We start from the raw sequence: 14,576 nt of genomic DNA on the forward strand, positions 1-14,576 counted from the left end.
CACCCTAATTTCACCCCCTCCCTTCTTCTCTTTGCAAAGAAACACCAGCAGGTCTCTTTAAAAGGCGTTTATTGATCATATACAAAATAAAGAAAACCTTATATATCACAAACATACACTATGTACAGCAATAAATACCCGGGGGGCCAGGCCCAGCGCCGCCCCTCCTGGACAATAATTTAGCAATAAATACTGCGCAGGGCACGGGTGGGCACCAAGGCTGCTGTCTGCTGAGGCCAGACGGCTGATCGCCCTGCACTGGTGCGAACACCCAGGCCTCACCTCGCAGCCAGATCCCTGATGACCCTACCCAGGTGCAGGAGACCGGGTCTCACCTTGTAGCCACACCCCAGACCCTCCTCACTTAGATCTTAGGACTCCCACCTCATTTAGGGTACTCTCTGCTAACCTCCCCCTGGCTTCAGCCCTGCAGGGCAGGCAGGGGCTGATCAACTCTGCTTGGACATATCTCTCAGCACCAGGAGACCAACAGAGCTGGACACACAATAGCCCTTGTCCTGTTGCCCTAAGTTGCCAGGAGAAGGCTTTCTGTACCCACTCCCATTTGGTTAAAGGCTTCAAGGACTAGCAGACAGAGAGGATGGGAGGAAAGATAGGACTGACTGGGGCATAGAGTTGCTGGAGGGGCTGAAAACCCAACTGGGGTCGTAGAGAACAGGGAATTCTGTCAGGGACACTTCCTAGGACAGTCCACTTCAAACTTCCAGAGACACCCATGCTGTTAATGCTGCCACTCCAGGGACAGAATCGTGTGCAGCGGGCCCAGCAGGTGTAGCACACACCCAGGACACATGCCAGAAACAGGCAGTTCCACGCCTCTGCGTGGTACCGGTTCTGTCCTCTTCTCCACAAGGGCTTCCAAACCAGGCAGCCAATGGGGACATGAAAACATGCCAAGAGGGATTATTCAGTGGCTTTTGGGGGGAAAAAATCGTTAATGTGTTGGTTCCTTTCACCAAACCACAGCCTAAAAACGTAACTCAGAAGATCCCAGAGCGGAAACAGTGCAGCAGGCTGTGGCTCAGACATCCCAGCTGTGGATGGGAGCTTTGGCCAAGTGGCCACACCACAGAGGGAGGTAGCAGGGAAGTGGCCTCACCATCTCCAAGTGGGTTGTAGCTTATCAAAGCTGCACACCCTGGCACCGAACACCAAGGCTGCTGCTAGCACACACAGAGCACACACAGACCGAGATGGTGGACTGAGGAGAGCCTGCAGGAACGCCTGGTGAAGACAGCGAACCCAGAATAACTCAGGGTTGCCATGGAGGCCCTACGCTAACGGTACAAACACCCAGGTTAGCAGCCAGACACAGTGGAGGGGGAGGACTCGCCGGGACCATACTCTAGAGGAAACTGATCCACCCCATGTGGGTTTTCCTGTGAAATCTGAGTGTCCATGTCCAAGGAAGGAGGTCAGGTAGAGTCAAGGGAGGAGGGAAGCCGCACAATAACAGTTTACTTAGCAGAGTAACCTGGGAGAGCCTCAGCCAAAGCTCTCCGTAGCTGTGTCGGAAAGCAAACACAACACCCTCACAGCAGGAAAACAGGATAAACAATGATCAGAGAGACAGCCAGGAGTCACGCCTGGACACAGATCTACTGTCGCGAAATCAAGAAGGGAAGAGGGGCTCAGCAGGGAATGTTCCCGACTCGGGGCGCAGAGGCAGATATGAAGGCCACAAGCACGGCCCTACCCAGTGCAGAAGCTACCATCTGCTGCTTCTGTTCAACACACGCACGGTCTCAGCCTCCTCTCCCCACATGGACGGCCACGCTCAACTGTTTGCTACCACTCAGCCAGGACCAGAGAACTTGGAAAGCCCGCCCCTCTCCTCTGCTAGGCATGGGCATAATCCACCCAGTTCTGCTGCCACGGTCAGGATCAGCAACTCATCTGGGCACCAGTTAGAGAGCCCAAGGGAGGGGGTGAGGTCACCTGGTAACGCATAACTGACAGTCGGGACTCCCATTCACATCTGACCCCGGCATCAGCGGGAGTGTCTGAGCACCTTGAGCCAAAGAAGCCCACCACAATGCCAGGGCTGGCAGAGGTCCTGCTCCCAGAGCACTGCATGCTGGGTTAAACTGAGTGAAAATCCGCTGCCCACGAGGTAAAGGCCTATCAGGCCAGTCTTTCCTTTCACCAGCTCACACTCTGTGCTTGTCAGGGATCCAGGCCCCCAGAGAAGACACCAGCAACGCCAGCAAGAGGACAAGGGCCATGCGACCAGGTGGGCATCCGCCTACGAGGAGCTTCCTGAGCCAAGCCTGGAAGGTGGGCAGCCTCCCCTGGATAGCTGGGGTGAGGAGGCAGGCTTGGACCCTGCGGAGAAGCACCTCCAAGCCGAACAGCGGATCCCTGGAAGACACAGATCCTGAAGGGAGGCATAAGGGCCCAGAGCCAAGAGCTGCAGACAATGGGGAAGAGACAGACCCGGCCCTGAAGCCAAAGCCCTTGTCTGGCAATGGTGGAGACCTCCAGGCTCTCACAGTGAGGCAGGGAAGAATAGGTGGCCCCCAATCGGGGCCCCTGACCAATCTGCCCGGGAAACAACATCCCACAGAATGGGATTTTAGGGATAGGTGGGTGATAGGATTCCCAACCAACAAGGTAGGCCTCTGGGGTGGCCTAGCCGAGGCCCCAGTTGAAGCCTAGAGGAACAAAGCTGAGGCCAGGAGGAAGACAGCCAGGGACAGATAGGACGCAGCCCCGTGGGCACCCACAGTGACTCCTTGGTCCCTGCAATGCCACCATCCAGGACCAGAGGTGGTGGATGTGGAAGCAGCATGGGGGCCCAACACGACTCCCAATTTCACTGACTCTGCCACTCCGCCAACCCAAGCCCTAGACCCACATGCGAAGCCAAGGCTCAGAGGGACCTCGTGGCAGAGGAATGGACAAGTGCAGAATGTGAGCCGGCAGGCAGTCTCCCATACTCCAGTGGAGTAAGCTCTGCCTGGGACCCCAGCCCAACCCAGGTCCAGCAAGCCAGCAGAAGCAAAACCACCACAACAACGACAAAAAAAGAAAAAGAACAAACAAAAAAAACCCGAACACACACACACGAAAAAAAGACCCACACACAGGGACAGCCACAGGTCAAAGGTCACCAGAAGCACCAGCACTCTACGGCTGCACAAAACCTCACCAGGCACGGACAACACCACGGCACCGGCAAGACGGAAGCAGGAAGGGCAAAGGAGTAAGTCACTTTCGGTACAATTGCAAAAGAGATATCAAAGAGGACGGCCTCTGGTCGGCTCGCAGCTTGGCTTATTTTTTTTTTCTTTTTCTTTTTTTAAACTAAGTTTTATAAGTAATGTCTCATAACTCTGTGTATAAAAACTAAACTCCAACAGCCACAGAGCTGTCCCCAAATTTACAAGAAAGGGATTTTTTTTTAACTAGCAAAGTTTCTACTATACTTTCTTCCCTTTTCCATTTATACGGTCAAATGTGTTTCTTTTTTTTTTTGTTTGTTTTTAAGACAATTTTATAAATACTCTGTAGCTCTTCTTTTTTTTTTCTTTTTAGCTCTTAAACATATAATTTAATAACTTCGTAAAAGGAACTTCTCTTTTAAATAAAGGGCTATATAACCACACACAGGTCATGTAAACAGCAACACCGGACCCACCGCAGGACACACTGACACACCGGCCACCCACACTTATAACCGGCGATTTGGTCTTATCCAGTGCACTGTGCCAGGCTCCAGCACCATGGTTCCTGCCCCAGTGCCAGGGCTGGTGGCCCTGCTCATCCAGGGCCTTCAAGACATAACCACTTTTCAGGACAGAGCCATCTCTCCCTTTCTGGATCAAGCTGAGAGGCCCACTGGAATCTGAAAAGAGCTCTAAAGTCCCACTGCAGGCCACCAGAGAGGAAGGGCAGACCTAAGCCCAGTACACTTGCCCACTTGTACTCTTGTCCATTCCCACAGTGCCCACTCTGGACTCCTAGCTTGCATGGCCTTGGTACAAAGGGGTTAGGGGCAACCCAACATCACTGTTGAACTGACCAATCCCAACGTACAAAACACACGCGTGACGACAAGGATGATATCAAGGGGGCTCAGCCCAACGCCCCTGGGTGCAGGTTGTGCTTTGCAGGGAAGGAAAAGGGGAAGGGAGAGAAGAGACAGGAAAAGGAAAGGAAGAGGGACAGGGCTGCCAACTTTGCCACGCACTTAGTGGCCCCTTAAAGACCTGCCTGGCAACTGCACGTGTCCCTATGACCGAGCATCTGTCTTGGACTTTACTATCGTGATGACGCTGGTGGCAGCTACCTTGCCAGGGACCAAGGGCCCCAGGCCAGCAGCAAGGGGACCCCGAGCTGGGGCCACAGGGCTGCGGGCCACGGTCCTGGCAAAGTTCTGCAGGGCCTCGTACTTGGAGCGCAGCGCGTCAAGCTCCAGCTTCATGCTGGCGTTTTCAGAGGCCAGCTTCTCCACCTCCTGCTGCAGCTCCGCCTTCTGCTTCTCCAGCTCCTCCTTCTGCGTCACCCGCTTCACTCGGCAGCTAGCCGCGTAGCCGCGGTTCTTGAGTGTGCGCCGGCGCTGCTTCAGCTGGATGATCTCTTCCTTGGATAGGCCTCGAAGGTGCTGGTTTAACTCTCGCACCGACATGGTCACCAGCTCCTCGTCGGTCAGGCTGGTGCCATTCTCTCCTGGCTCCCGCTTCACCTGGAGTGGAACAGCACACGGGGTCACAGCAGAGCAGGAAAGCTTGCTCCCCCCGCCACCCCCCAAGCCCAGAGTCTCCACTCACCTTTAAGGCCTTGTTTCCTTTATTGGGGGTCGTCATAACCCGGGGGCACAATGAGCAGGCACTCTGTAAGACATGGAGCAGAGGTCAGGACCCTGTAGACTCCTTTCACACCCCAACAGGAAGTTTGTTGTCCAGTGCTCAGCCCACAGAACTTTGCCCCCCACCTGACCTGAGGACAGCCCTGGCACCTTGCTTTTCCTGAGCCGGGCTGCTTCAGAAGGCCCTTCCCTAGAGAGCCAGTGGGGAGATCAGGAGGTCTTACCCAGGGAAGAACCCGCGGTGTGAAAGCAAAAGACAAAAGGAGCAGAGTGAGATTAGAAGGTCTGGGCTGCAGGAGGGGCAAGCCTAGAAGGAAGCTGAGCTTTAAAAATAACCCCAGTGCTGCCCCGGAGGGCGCTGTTCCTGGCGACTCACGCTGACTCAGCACATCGCCTCCCTCTCTTCCTGAGCGGTTCTCCCGTTCTTGAGGCCAGCCAACAGTCCCCCAGGAGACCCACTACTGGGACCAAGAGCAGGCAAGGGTCAGTCCGGGAACCTGTACTCCAGGGTCCTACTTTCCACACATGCTTCCCTAAGCTGACCCTGAGGACAAAAGAAAGCCCTTTCTCCCTCTAGGACTTAGGAGGCTGCTTCCTGCCTCCTTTTGGCAGGGGGCCAACCAGGTTTGCTCTAACTGTGCTGACTGGGAACCCTCTCACCTTCCAGGTAGCAGGCAGTCCAGCTGGGAGGAGCTGAGCCCAGGCCCTCCAGTCCTCCCTGTCCACCTCCTCTACAGATGGAGTAACCATCCTGTGGCTTGGTTGCAGCATCCTGTGCTCCTGCCCCACCCGACACTGTGCGTTTCACAAGGGCCCCACAATGAGCAGAGGGGAGGGCACTGCTGGCTGGAAGCAGGCAAGAGTTAGCCCCTTTGGGTCACCGGCTAGTCTCTGGCTCTCTGCCTAGGGTCAGTGACCACAGGGCCAGGGAACAAAAGCAAAACAGCTACCTCCTACAGTCAGCCGCCCCTCTGGCTCTCAATCTCGTGCTCAGCTTTCTAAAGCCTTGCCAAGAACAGTTGTGTACACCCAGGCTGGGAATCCCCGCTTAGTTGAGCACCTATCAGTCCCACGGGTAAAGCCGCCTCCTCCCCTTTCCAGGTTGGAAGCAGGGAAGTGGGAAGGGACTGCAGGTGAGGTGGCTGCAGTCTCTTTCAGAGGAGGCTGTAAGCACCTCGGGCAACAATGTGCTGGGGGTACGGGGTGGGGTGCGCCTTACACTTCTCAAGAGAACCAGCATGTGAGCTAGGGAGGCAGAGCCCCTACCAACTCCTGGTCTTGCACAGGAGGTGTGGCTACATGCGAATATTACGCAGAGGATCTTCTCTCCAGGACCAGATTAAGAGCATTTTCAAAGGCAAGAGTCCTGTCAGATCAAAGAGAAAGAGGGAAGCCAGAACTGGAGGTCTGAAAGGCATCGGCCTTTCTTACAGGCTGGCCCCAGACCCGCACCAGGAGCGCAGGCAGAGGTGGGAGAGACAGCCCTAGCAGGAGCTCCCCTCACAGCTCAAAACAGCAACTTCCTGCGATTGCACAGAAAAGTGCAGAGTGTGGTGGCTGGGAGCTGAAAAGTGCCTCCTCAACAGATTTCACCCTCTACTGAAGGCCTGAACTCAGCACAAGTACAGCCAACTGCCTCCCGATCAAAGGTGTGTGTGTGTGTGTGTGTGTGTGCACGCACGCGCGCAAACGTGCATGGTATACTCATATGTATGCTTAAGGGGGAGCAGCAAGCCTCAGCAAAGCCAGTGCTTCCAGCTGCCTGCCTGGCTTCTGCCAGCCTAGGCGCACACAGTGATTAGGCAGACAGTTTGGGGGGACAGCTGTGCTGGGGGGTAGTTCAGAGAGCTTCTGAGGAAGAAGTTAGAGAAGTCGGTCAAGACCAGCTGCCCCCCCCCCAACTCCACCGTCCTCCTAATACTGACAGCTAAGGATAATCACACCATGGCTAACACCCACTCAGGCTACCCACTCAGGCTAACAACTGGACAATCTGAACATCAGACTCAGGCAAGACACCGACCCTTGCTCAACCTTGCCTGCAAAGTCCAGTGCAAGAGACATGAACTTAGGTCTCTCCTCCTTCAGAAACTGACATTATTGGAAAAGAACTTCAAACTTTGCGTCCACAGAAGCACGGTGACTCCAAAAGCTTAAACACCTTTCTGAGACCTGGAATCTTCATAGGCCATAAAGTCCCACCCCCAAATGAAAACAGCTGGTACCTACAAACAGCCTCGGAGCTAGGTGTGGTAAGTGCTTGAGGGGACAGCCCTATGCACAATCCACAAGGTCAACTTCAGCTAGCCATGACACCCCGGGCAAGGAAAGCAGTACAGAGAAGACAAATATCCACACATTCACGCAAAGGTGGAGGCCACACCCCACACAGGCTGTCACTTCCCAAGACTTCGCAGCCATCAGGTCAGACACCCAACAGGGCACACACTTTTTCCCCAACTTCAGGCAACAGTGGGACCCCAAACTCTTCTGACAGGGTAAACGCAGAGGTAAATGAGAACTACATTCTCCGCTCCATGCTTGCACCTGAAAACTCCCACCGGCTACTAGATCCACCCTTTCCTCCCTTAGCTCGCAAAGCTGCCCCGGCTTCCTTCCAGCCACACACCTTTCTTCTCCCCCGGCTCCCAGGCTTTTCCGTCCGGGGCCGACTCAGCCAGGGTCACTCAGAAGGAAAGCCTCCTTCTCAGACAAGTAGGCTCGGCCCACCTAAGCTCCTCCCCTCGGCGTACTCTGACCGGTCTTCCAGTTTGGGGAACTGGACCAGGCGTGGGACCTGGACCGGGAGCCCAAGAGCCTTGGAGGGATGCGTAAGCCTGGGGCTTTACCTTCCACCGCGGGAGTAACCTGCGGCGCGCCCCTGCAATGCCTCGGCCTCTGCCTCCAACTCACAGGTCCGTCAAACTTAAACACGACCCCGGATCCTGGCCCGACCTTCGCCGCCCGGATCTAGCCCTGCCTCCCGCTCAGACGGCCCGATAGCGGGGCCTGGGCCCCCCGCCCCGGCCCAGCGTCAGCAGGAGCACCGAGTGACCTCATGCTGATGACTCAGCACGTCTCCGCTGGGCTCGCACGCGCGTGGCGAGCCCAAGCCGCTCAGCAGGGTCTCCCCGCCACCCCTGCCAGCCCGCGCGACCCCGCCCGCTCGGAAGCCGACGGACACCTGATGAGTCAGCAGCTCGGTGCGAGCCACCCCGCTGACCCGGGGCCAGACGCGCGGACCTCGCCCTGCAATCGCGCCCCCCGCGGGGCACCCGGGGTCTGCCGCGCGCACGCCCGCTCCCAGTCTCGCCCTCGCCCGGTCCGCCAGCTCCGGGGTGGCGCCGGCGAAGAGCCAGCCGGCTTCGGGCCGGCGGAGAAACCGAGGCAAGCGCCGCCGCCGCCGCCGTGGGGTGCGCCGCAACCCCGAGGCCAGGCCCCGCCGCCCGCCCCAGCCCCGCGCGCACTCACCACACTGCGGGGCCCGGGCGGGCCAAGGCGGGGCTGGGGCGGGGCCGCGCGCGCGCGCTCCGGGGCTGCGCGGGGCTGGGGCGGGCGTGGAGGGGTCCGGGCCGGGGGCGTAGGGGGACTGGGCGCTCGCGCGGGCCGGGCCGAGCGCGCTAGGAAGGCCGGGCCGGACCGGGCTCAGAATCCGCCGCCGCCGCCGCCGCTCCTCAGACGTCACATGATGTTTGGTCACGTGGGCTCCATTCATGAAGCGGCGACGCGGCTGGCCCGAGCTTAAAGGGAAAGGCGCGGCGGCGACCCGCGAGGCGAGCGCGCCCCCAGCGCGCCTGCGCAGCCCCGCGCCGTCGTCCTTGGCAACGCGCCGCGCCCAGGCGACGTCTCGCGGGACTGGTTTCGGGGCTCGCCCGGCGGAGCGAGCTCCTGCCGGGTCAGGTTTTGTCGCGGACCCGGACGCTGACGGCTCACGCTCCCTGCAGATCTCCACGCCAGCCCAGGCCGAGGTCTATGGGACAGAACCTGCGTGGGTATTTTCGGTTTTGTTTGTTTTTGTTGGTTTTTTTTTTCCTACTTGGATACAGGTTTCGTTATATAGCGGACACAGACTGGCTTTGAATTCCGGACGATGCTCCTGACTCTGCCTCCCGGGAGCCGGAATCGTACGAGCGCCACCACGCGGGGTCCTGTTTTGATGGTGGGACACAGTGGTGTGATTTCTTACCCCATTCTGCAGCGGTGTCCTCTCGGTTCTGCATGGGTCAGAGAGCTGGAAAGGACGCGGCTGTTGAGGGGCACAGTCCAGACCCCAGCCCATGTTCCCAAAATGCCCCAAGATGGCACTGGGCCCCGGAGGATGCTCACGGATGATCCTCATCTCCACACGGTGCTAGGGACTTCACCTGCAGCTGTGCAGCATCTCTTTGGGTACCATGCATGCTCTGTCATTAAGAGTTGTGCACCTCCCCAGCACCCGTGCCCCCACCCCCAACTACAACTGCTTCCGGTGCATTCTGCTGCTACTCTTCCTGTGCAGAAACTTCCCCTTGCTGTTGAAAACCCCGGAGAATGAAGTGAAAATAAAAGGGGAAAAGAAGGATAATGGGAGAGATCAAGTTTTCATTCCAGTTTCAGAACTTTCTGCTTGGCCCTCCCTTCTCAGGTGGAAAGCCTGGGAAGATGATTCATCCTGAAAGGCGGGTGACGAGGGAAAAGGGGCAAGGGGGCTGGCGATGGGTTTTTGTGTGTGTTCTTCGTGATTCACTGCCACTGAGTAACAGATGAAGGTATGGCAGAAGCTAACCCAGGATCCTCTAGTCCGTTCTTCCAGCTTCAAGAAACTTATTTTATTTTATATTTTTTGGAATTCCGCACCTCAATTTATTGACCCCATCTGACCTGTAGGGCTAAAAGTTGTTCTTAACGTGGTATTTCTCTGGGGGTGTGTAGGGGGTCTTTATCTCTCTCTGGGTGTAGCTAGAGTCTCAGAGTACAGGGCTTCTGTGAACGTGGAATTACTCCTTATACCTCGGAGTTTCTGTTCTTTATCTTTTTTTTTTTTTTTTTTTTTTTTTTTTTTTTTTTTTTTTTTTTTTTTTTTTTTTTTTTTTTTTTTTTTTGCCGTAGTTGTAAGATGGAGTTTCACTCTGTAGCCTAGGCTGGTTTAAGCTCAGCAGCAACCCTCCTGCTCCAGCTTCCATGCTGGGGTTATAGGCATGAGCTTCCATGCCCTCCTTGTTAGTGTCTTTATTTATGAGGATGAGTTCCACTCTGTTGCTCAGATTAGCTTGGAACTCTTGGACCCAAGAGTTACTGGGACTTTCTGGGCCATGGTGGTACACACCTTTAATGCTAGTACTCAGGAGGCAGAGACCAGCATGGTCTACAAAGCAGGTTTCAGGACAGCCAGGGCTACACAGAAATCCTGTCTTGAAAAAAACAACAACAGGGGCTGGAGAGATGGCTCAGAGGTTAAGAGCACTGGCTGTTTTTCCAGATATCCTGAGTTCAATTCCCAACAACCACATGGTGGCTCACAACCATCTGTAATAAGATCTGGTGCCCCCTTCTGGCCTGAAGGCATATATACATGCAAAATAATATATATAATATATATATATATAATTAATATATATAATAAATCTTAAGAACTGGGATTCCAGGCATGCAAACTTCTCAAGCTTTTCCCTACCAATGTTAGGGGTCAAACCCAGGGTATGAGACAATGCTAGACAAATGCTCTATCTTTGGACCACACCCACCACACACACACACACACATACACACAGATACAAGTAAAAATTAGGTCAGAGGAGAGGCCTAGTGCATCCTTGTGTTCAGTATCTTCATCACTGAGTGCTGGTTCCAGGGAGCCCCTGAGCCACTCCCCCACCCTGCTGAGAGGGACTGGAAGGGTGGGTGTAGTGTGCTGTGGAATAATCCTCTTGTGTACTGTGAAGATTTGTCTTTCCTGTTGGCTTAATAAAATGCTGATTGGCCAGCAGCCAGGCAGGAAGTATGGGCGGAGCAACCAACCAAGGATGATGGGAAGGAGAAGGGTGGAGTCAGGAGTCGCCAGCCAGACACAGGAAGCAGGACATGAATGTGCCATGCTAATACCATGTGGTAGAGCATAAATAAGGAATATGGGTTAATGAGTTCGAGGCCAGCCTGGTCTACAAGAGCTAGTTTCAGGACAGACTCCATAAGCTACAGAGAAACCCTGTCTTGGAAAACCAAAAAAAAAAAAAAAGGTAAGAGCTAGTTAGTAATAAGCCTGAACTATTGGCTGGGCATTTATAATTCCTATAAGCCTTTGAGTCAATTGTTTGGGAAACAGCAGCTGAGTAGTTGGGAACAGGCACATGGGAGAGAAATATCCGATTACAGTAGTATTGGGCTAGGAAAATACCAACTCAAGGGCAGCCCGGCAGGATGTGTGGGTTGGCATCAGGACTCGTTCTTTCGTTTGCTGCTCCTTGCCCTTGTGTCACCTGCTCAAGTACCCTGAGTACATGCTATGGGGTCCTGGGGTGGCCGCGGAAGGGTGGCAGCTGCTGGGCTGATCCCCAGTCATGTTCCCAGTTCCTTTACATCCTGGTCCTTGCAGCGTTCAGTCTGACTTCCAATCACACATCAGAATCATCTTTCCTTCCACTTTCAGGGAGCCTTGCTCCCCCATCCTTGCTCAGCATCCACAGGAACCTCACCTTGTTACAAAGTGTGGGCATGTACACACCCAGGGCCACACGTGTTACAGGAAATAATCAGGGATGAACTCTTCTGGAGTCCGTGGGGTTGTGGTGTGGACCTGCTTCTTGAAGGTGGAGAACCCTGGGATCGGGGTTAACCCTGAGGCTGGTTCTACATGTCACACCACTCATCCCAAGGATTCCGTGGCGAGGGGAACACTCCAGGAGGTGACCCACTCTCCAGACTCTTCCTCGGGGTCGGCAGGGTCCTGACACCTGTAGAGCGGTGACTAATGTGCTTATATTCATGCAGCGAGGCCTGAGGGACAGTAGAATCCATATTGAAACAAGACCCCAGGAGCATATAACTGTGGCCTGTCACTGGTGAAGGGCAGAGCTGCCTCACCATGTAAATCTACCCACTCAGGAACCCCCGCCCGGCTCCCCACACGGGCTCAGCGTACTTGTCCCGTGAATAGTGGTGGAGAATAGAGAACAGAGAGGTTCAGTAGGTTCGTTGCACGAGTCTTTCAAACAAAGCTCTCTTTTGCAGAATAGTACTTCAAGAAGTTTCATTTCCAGGCAACCCATCTGCCCCACAGTTTCAGTACAACCAGCTCTTGGGCAGTGGCTCAAACCTCCTGGTCTCCCATGCCTCCAGCACTGTTTCTTACCACAGCTGGATTTTGTCTTCCAACCCTCTCAGTTGTCTCAACCAGTCTTGGTTCTTTCTGAGCTGTTTGTGGGAAACTAGGAAAAGGGAGTGAGATGCTGATATGAAGCCCCCTGAAAGACATCTCTCCTCTGAGCAGCCCGCTCTCCGCTGCACAGGAAGCCTCTGGCTCACCTGTGCACCCAGTCAACTCTCAGGCTCCCCGAAGAATGCATATATCACCTTTTGAGGTGGGGACCTCATCTTCCCGGCTCCATGCTCAGTGGCTTCAATTTAGAGAAACATGAGCATTCTCGGCCTCCGTAAAAAGGTCTGTTGTACCAGGTGATGGTGCACACCTTTAATCCCAGCACTCAGGAAGCAGAGGCAGGCGGATTTCTGTGCTTGAGGGGCCAGCCTGGTCTACAGAGTGAGTTCCAGGACAGGATCCAAAGCTACAGAGAAACCCTTACTCAAAACCAAAAGCAACAACAAAAAGAGCATGTACCATAACTGTCCAGTCCATTTATTAATTTTTTTAAATACATTTTAAAATGTTTATATGTATGAGTGATGTGGGACAATGGTCTGTGCCCTGTCACTTGTATTATTTTTAATAAAATGCTGATTGGTCAGTAGCCAGGCAGCAAGTAGAGGCTGGGCAATGAGAATTCTGGGAAGAGGGAAGATTCAGTCTGCAGTCATGACCCAGCTGCAGAGGAAGCAAGATAGTAAGATGTGACTGCCTCGCCGAAAAAGGTACCAAGCCACATGGCTAAGAGAGATAAGAATTATGGCCTAATATAAATTATAAGAATTAGTTAATAAGAGGAGCCTGAGATACTGGGCCAATGAGTTTATAATTTAGACCTCTATGTGATTCTTTGGGACTTAATGGCTGCAGGACCAGGTGGGACAGAAAACCTTGGTCAACAGAATGGCGTCCATGTGGACAACTGCATCCACATAAAGCTCGAGAGAGCTTGGGAAGTAATTCTAGACAGAAAAGAATAGAGTAACGATGAGGGACAATTGTCTATATTCTTTCAATTATGTTTTAAATAAATGCTGATTGGCTAGTAATCAGGCAGGACAACCAGACAGGAAGTAGAGGCGGGTCAATGAGAACAGGAGAATTCTGGGAAGAGGGAAGCTCCCTCTGTAATCCTATCCAGACACAGAAGAAGCAAGATGTAACTACACCACTGAAAAAGGTACTGAGCCATATGGCTAACACAGATAAGAACAATAGGCTAATGTAAGTTCTAAGAGTTAATAAGAAGCCTGAGCTAATGGGCCAATCAGTTTATTATTAATGTAGCCCTCTGTGTGATTTCTTTGGGACTTAATGACTGTGGGAACCAGGCAGGACAGAAACCTCAGTCAACAGAGTAAAGCATGGCTTATTGATAGCAGCACTTTCTTGGGTAGACTCTGCTTGCTAGAGGCAAGCGCTCTCATTTAAGAGAGGCTTCCTGACACAGCATTGGCTGCAAAACCCTGCAGCTCTTTTAAGAGGTCATGACACAAAACACTTAAATAGTGTTGATGAAAAGCTGACTGCATGCTTTTGGGAGGTGGCAGGAACCTTAAAACGCCATAGAGTTGTGGCAATAAACATGACTCCAGCCAGTACCTCTGCCATGAGGCTGGACTCTCAGAAAGCTAAAGAATGGGCTGGATCCAGCCATCAAAGCCATGGCTTTAATCCTAGCCATATTGCTTAGCAAATTAAAGACTCATGTGGTCAGAAAAAGAGAGTGATATTCAGTAAAGATAGATTCAAAGAAGAAGAAAACCTCTAAATGGTTTAGTGTGTGTTTAAAAATATCTGTAGGCTTAGGAGAAAAAAAAAGCATCAGGTACCCCTAATCAGCAGGAAGCATCCTGGAAAACTACACCTACATTCCCAAAAAATGGACTATGGATATTTTCCTTTGTTTAGAATGTTGGTTACAAGTTGTTATGGATAATGGTCAGGGGGAAAAAGCTAAAAAAGGATATTAGATTCAGAGTTCTTGTTTTAAAAAAAGGGGGGAGGTGCTGTGGGACAATGGTCTTTTGTCACTTGTATTATTATTAATAAAATTCTGATTGTCCAGTAGCCAGGCAGGAAGTAGAGGTGGGGCGTGGCAACAAGAATTCTGGGAAGAGGGAAGATCCAGTCTTCAGTCGTGACCCAGCCACAGAGGAAGCAAGATGTGACTGCCTTGCCGAAAAATGTACCAAGCCATGTGGTCAATGTAGACAAGAATTATGGGCTAATATAAGTTATAAGAATTAGTTAATAAAGCCAGGCGATGGTGGCGCATGCCTTTAATCCCAGCACTCGGGAGGTAGAGGCAGGTGGATCTCTGTGAGTTCGAGACCAGCCTGGTCTACAAGAGCTAGTTCCAGGACAGGCTCCAAAGCCACAGAGAAACCCTGTCTCGAAAAACAA

General features: G+C 53.3%; 1 protein-coding gene across 8 annotated transcripts; it reads right to left on the reverse strand.

Moving 5' to 3' along the window:
• Positions 1-52: 52 nt before the first annotated feature.
• Mafg (MAF bZIP transcription factor G) lies at positions 53-9,401 on the reverse strand. Of its 8 annotated transcripts, none has more exons than XM_050140186.1 (3): positions 8,303-9,401; positions 4,794-4,856; positions 53-4,708 (listed from the first exon to the last, which is right to left on the reverse strand). In XM_050140186.1, exons 2-3 carry the CDS (start codon positions 4,827-4,829, stop codon positions 4,256-4,258), a joined length of 489 nt encoding a protein of 162 aa, XP_049996143.1. In that variant the 5' UTR covers positions 4,830-4,856; positions 8,303-9,401; the 3' UTR covers positions 53-4,255. The 8 variants fall into 8 exon arrangements, with proteins under 8 accessions (XP_049996143.1, XP_049996146.1, XP_049996145.1 ...); XM_050140189.1 differs by lacking the exon at positions 8,303-9,401 and adding an exon at positions 8,016-8,138; XM_050140188.1 differs by lacking the exon at positions 8,303-9,401 and adding an exon at positions 7,681-7,811.
• Positions 9,402-14,576: the final 5,175 nt, after the last annotated feature.

The sequence above is a fragment of the Alexandromys fortis genome, unplaced genomic scaffold, assembly GCF_014885135.2.
Source record: "Alexandromys fortis isolate MF-2015 unplaced genomic scaffold, M_Fortis_MF-2015_v1.1 scaffold_39, whole genome shotgun sequence".
NCBI classification, from domain to species: Eukaryota; Metazoa; Chordata; class Mammalia; order Rodentia; family Cricetidae; genus Alexandromys; species Alexandromys fortis.

Bases quoted from the DNA above. Each gene is read 5' to 3' on its own strand.
- Mafg (XM_050140185.1), bottom strand. From the start codon at position 5,602: ATGCTGCAACCAAGCCACAGGATGGTTACTCCATCTGTAGAGGAGGTG. The intron at 4,857-5,491 runs GTGAGAGGGTTC...CATGTCTTACAG, and splicing joins GACTGCCTGCTACCTGGAAG to AGTGCCTGCTCATTGTGCCC. The intron at 4,709-4,793 runs GTGAGTGGAGAC...GTTCCACTCCAG, and splicing joins AAGGAAACAAGGCCTTAAAG to GTGAAGCGGGAGCCAGGAGA.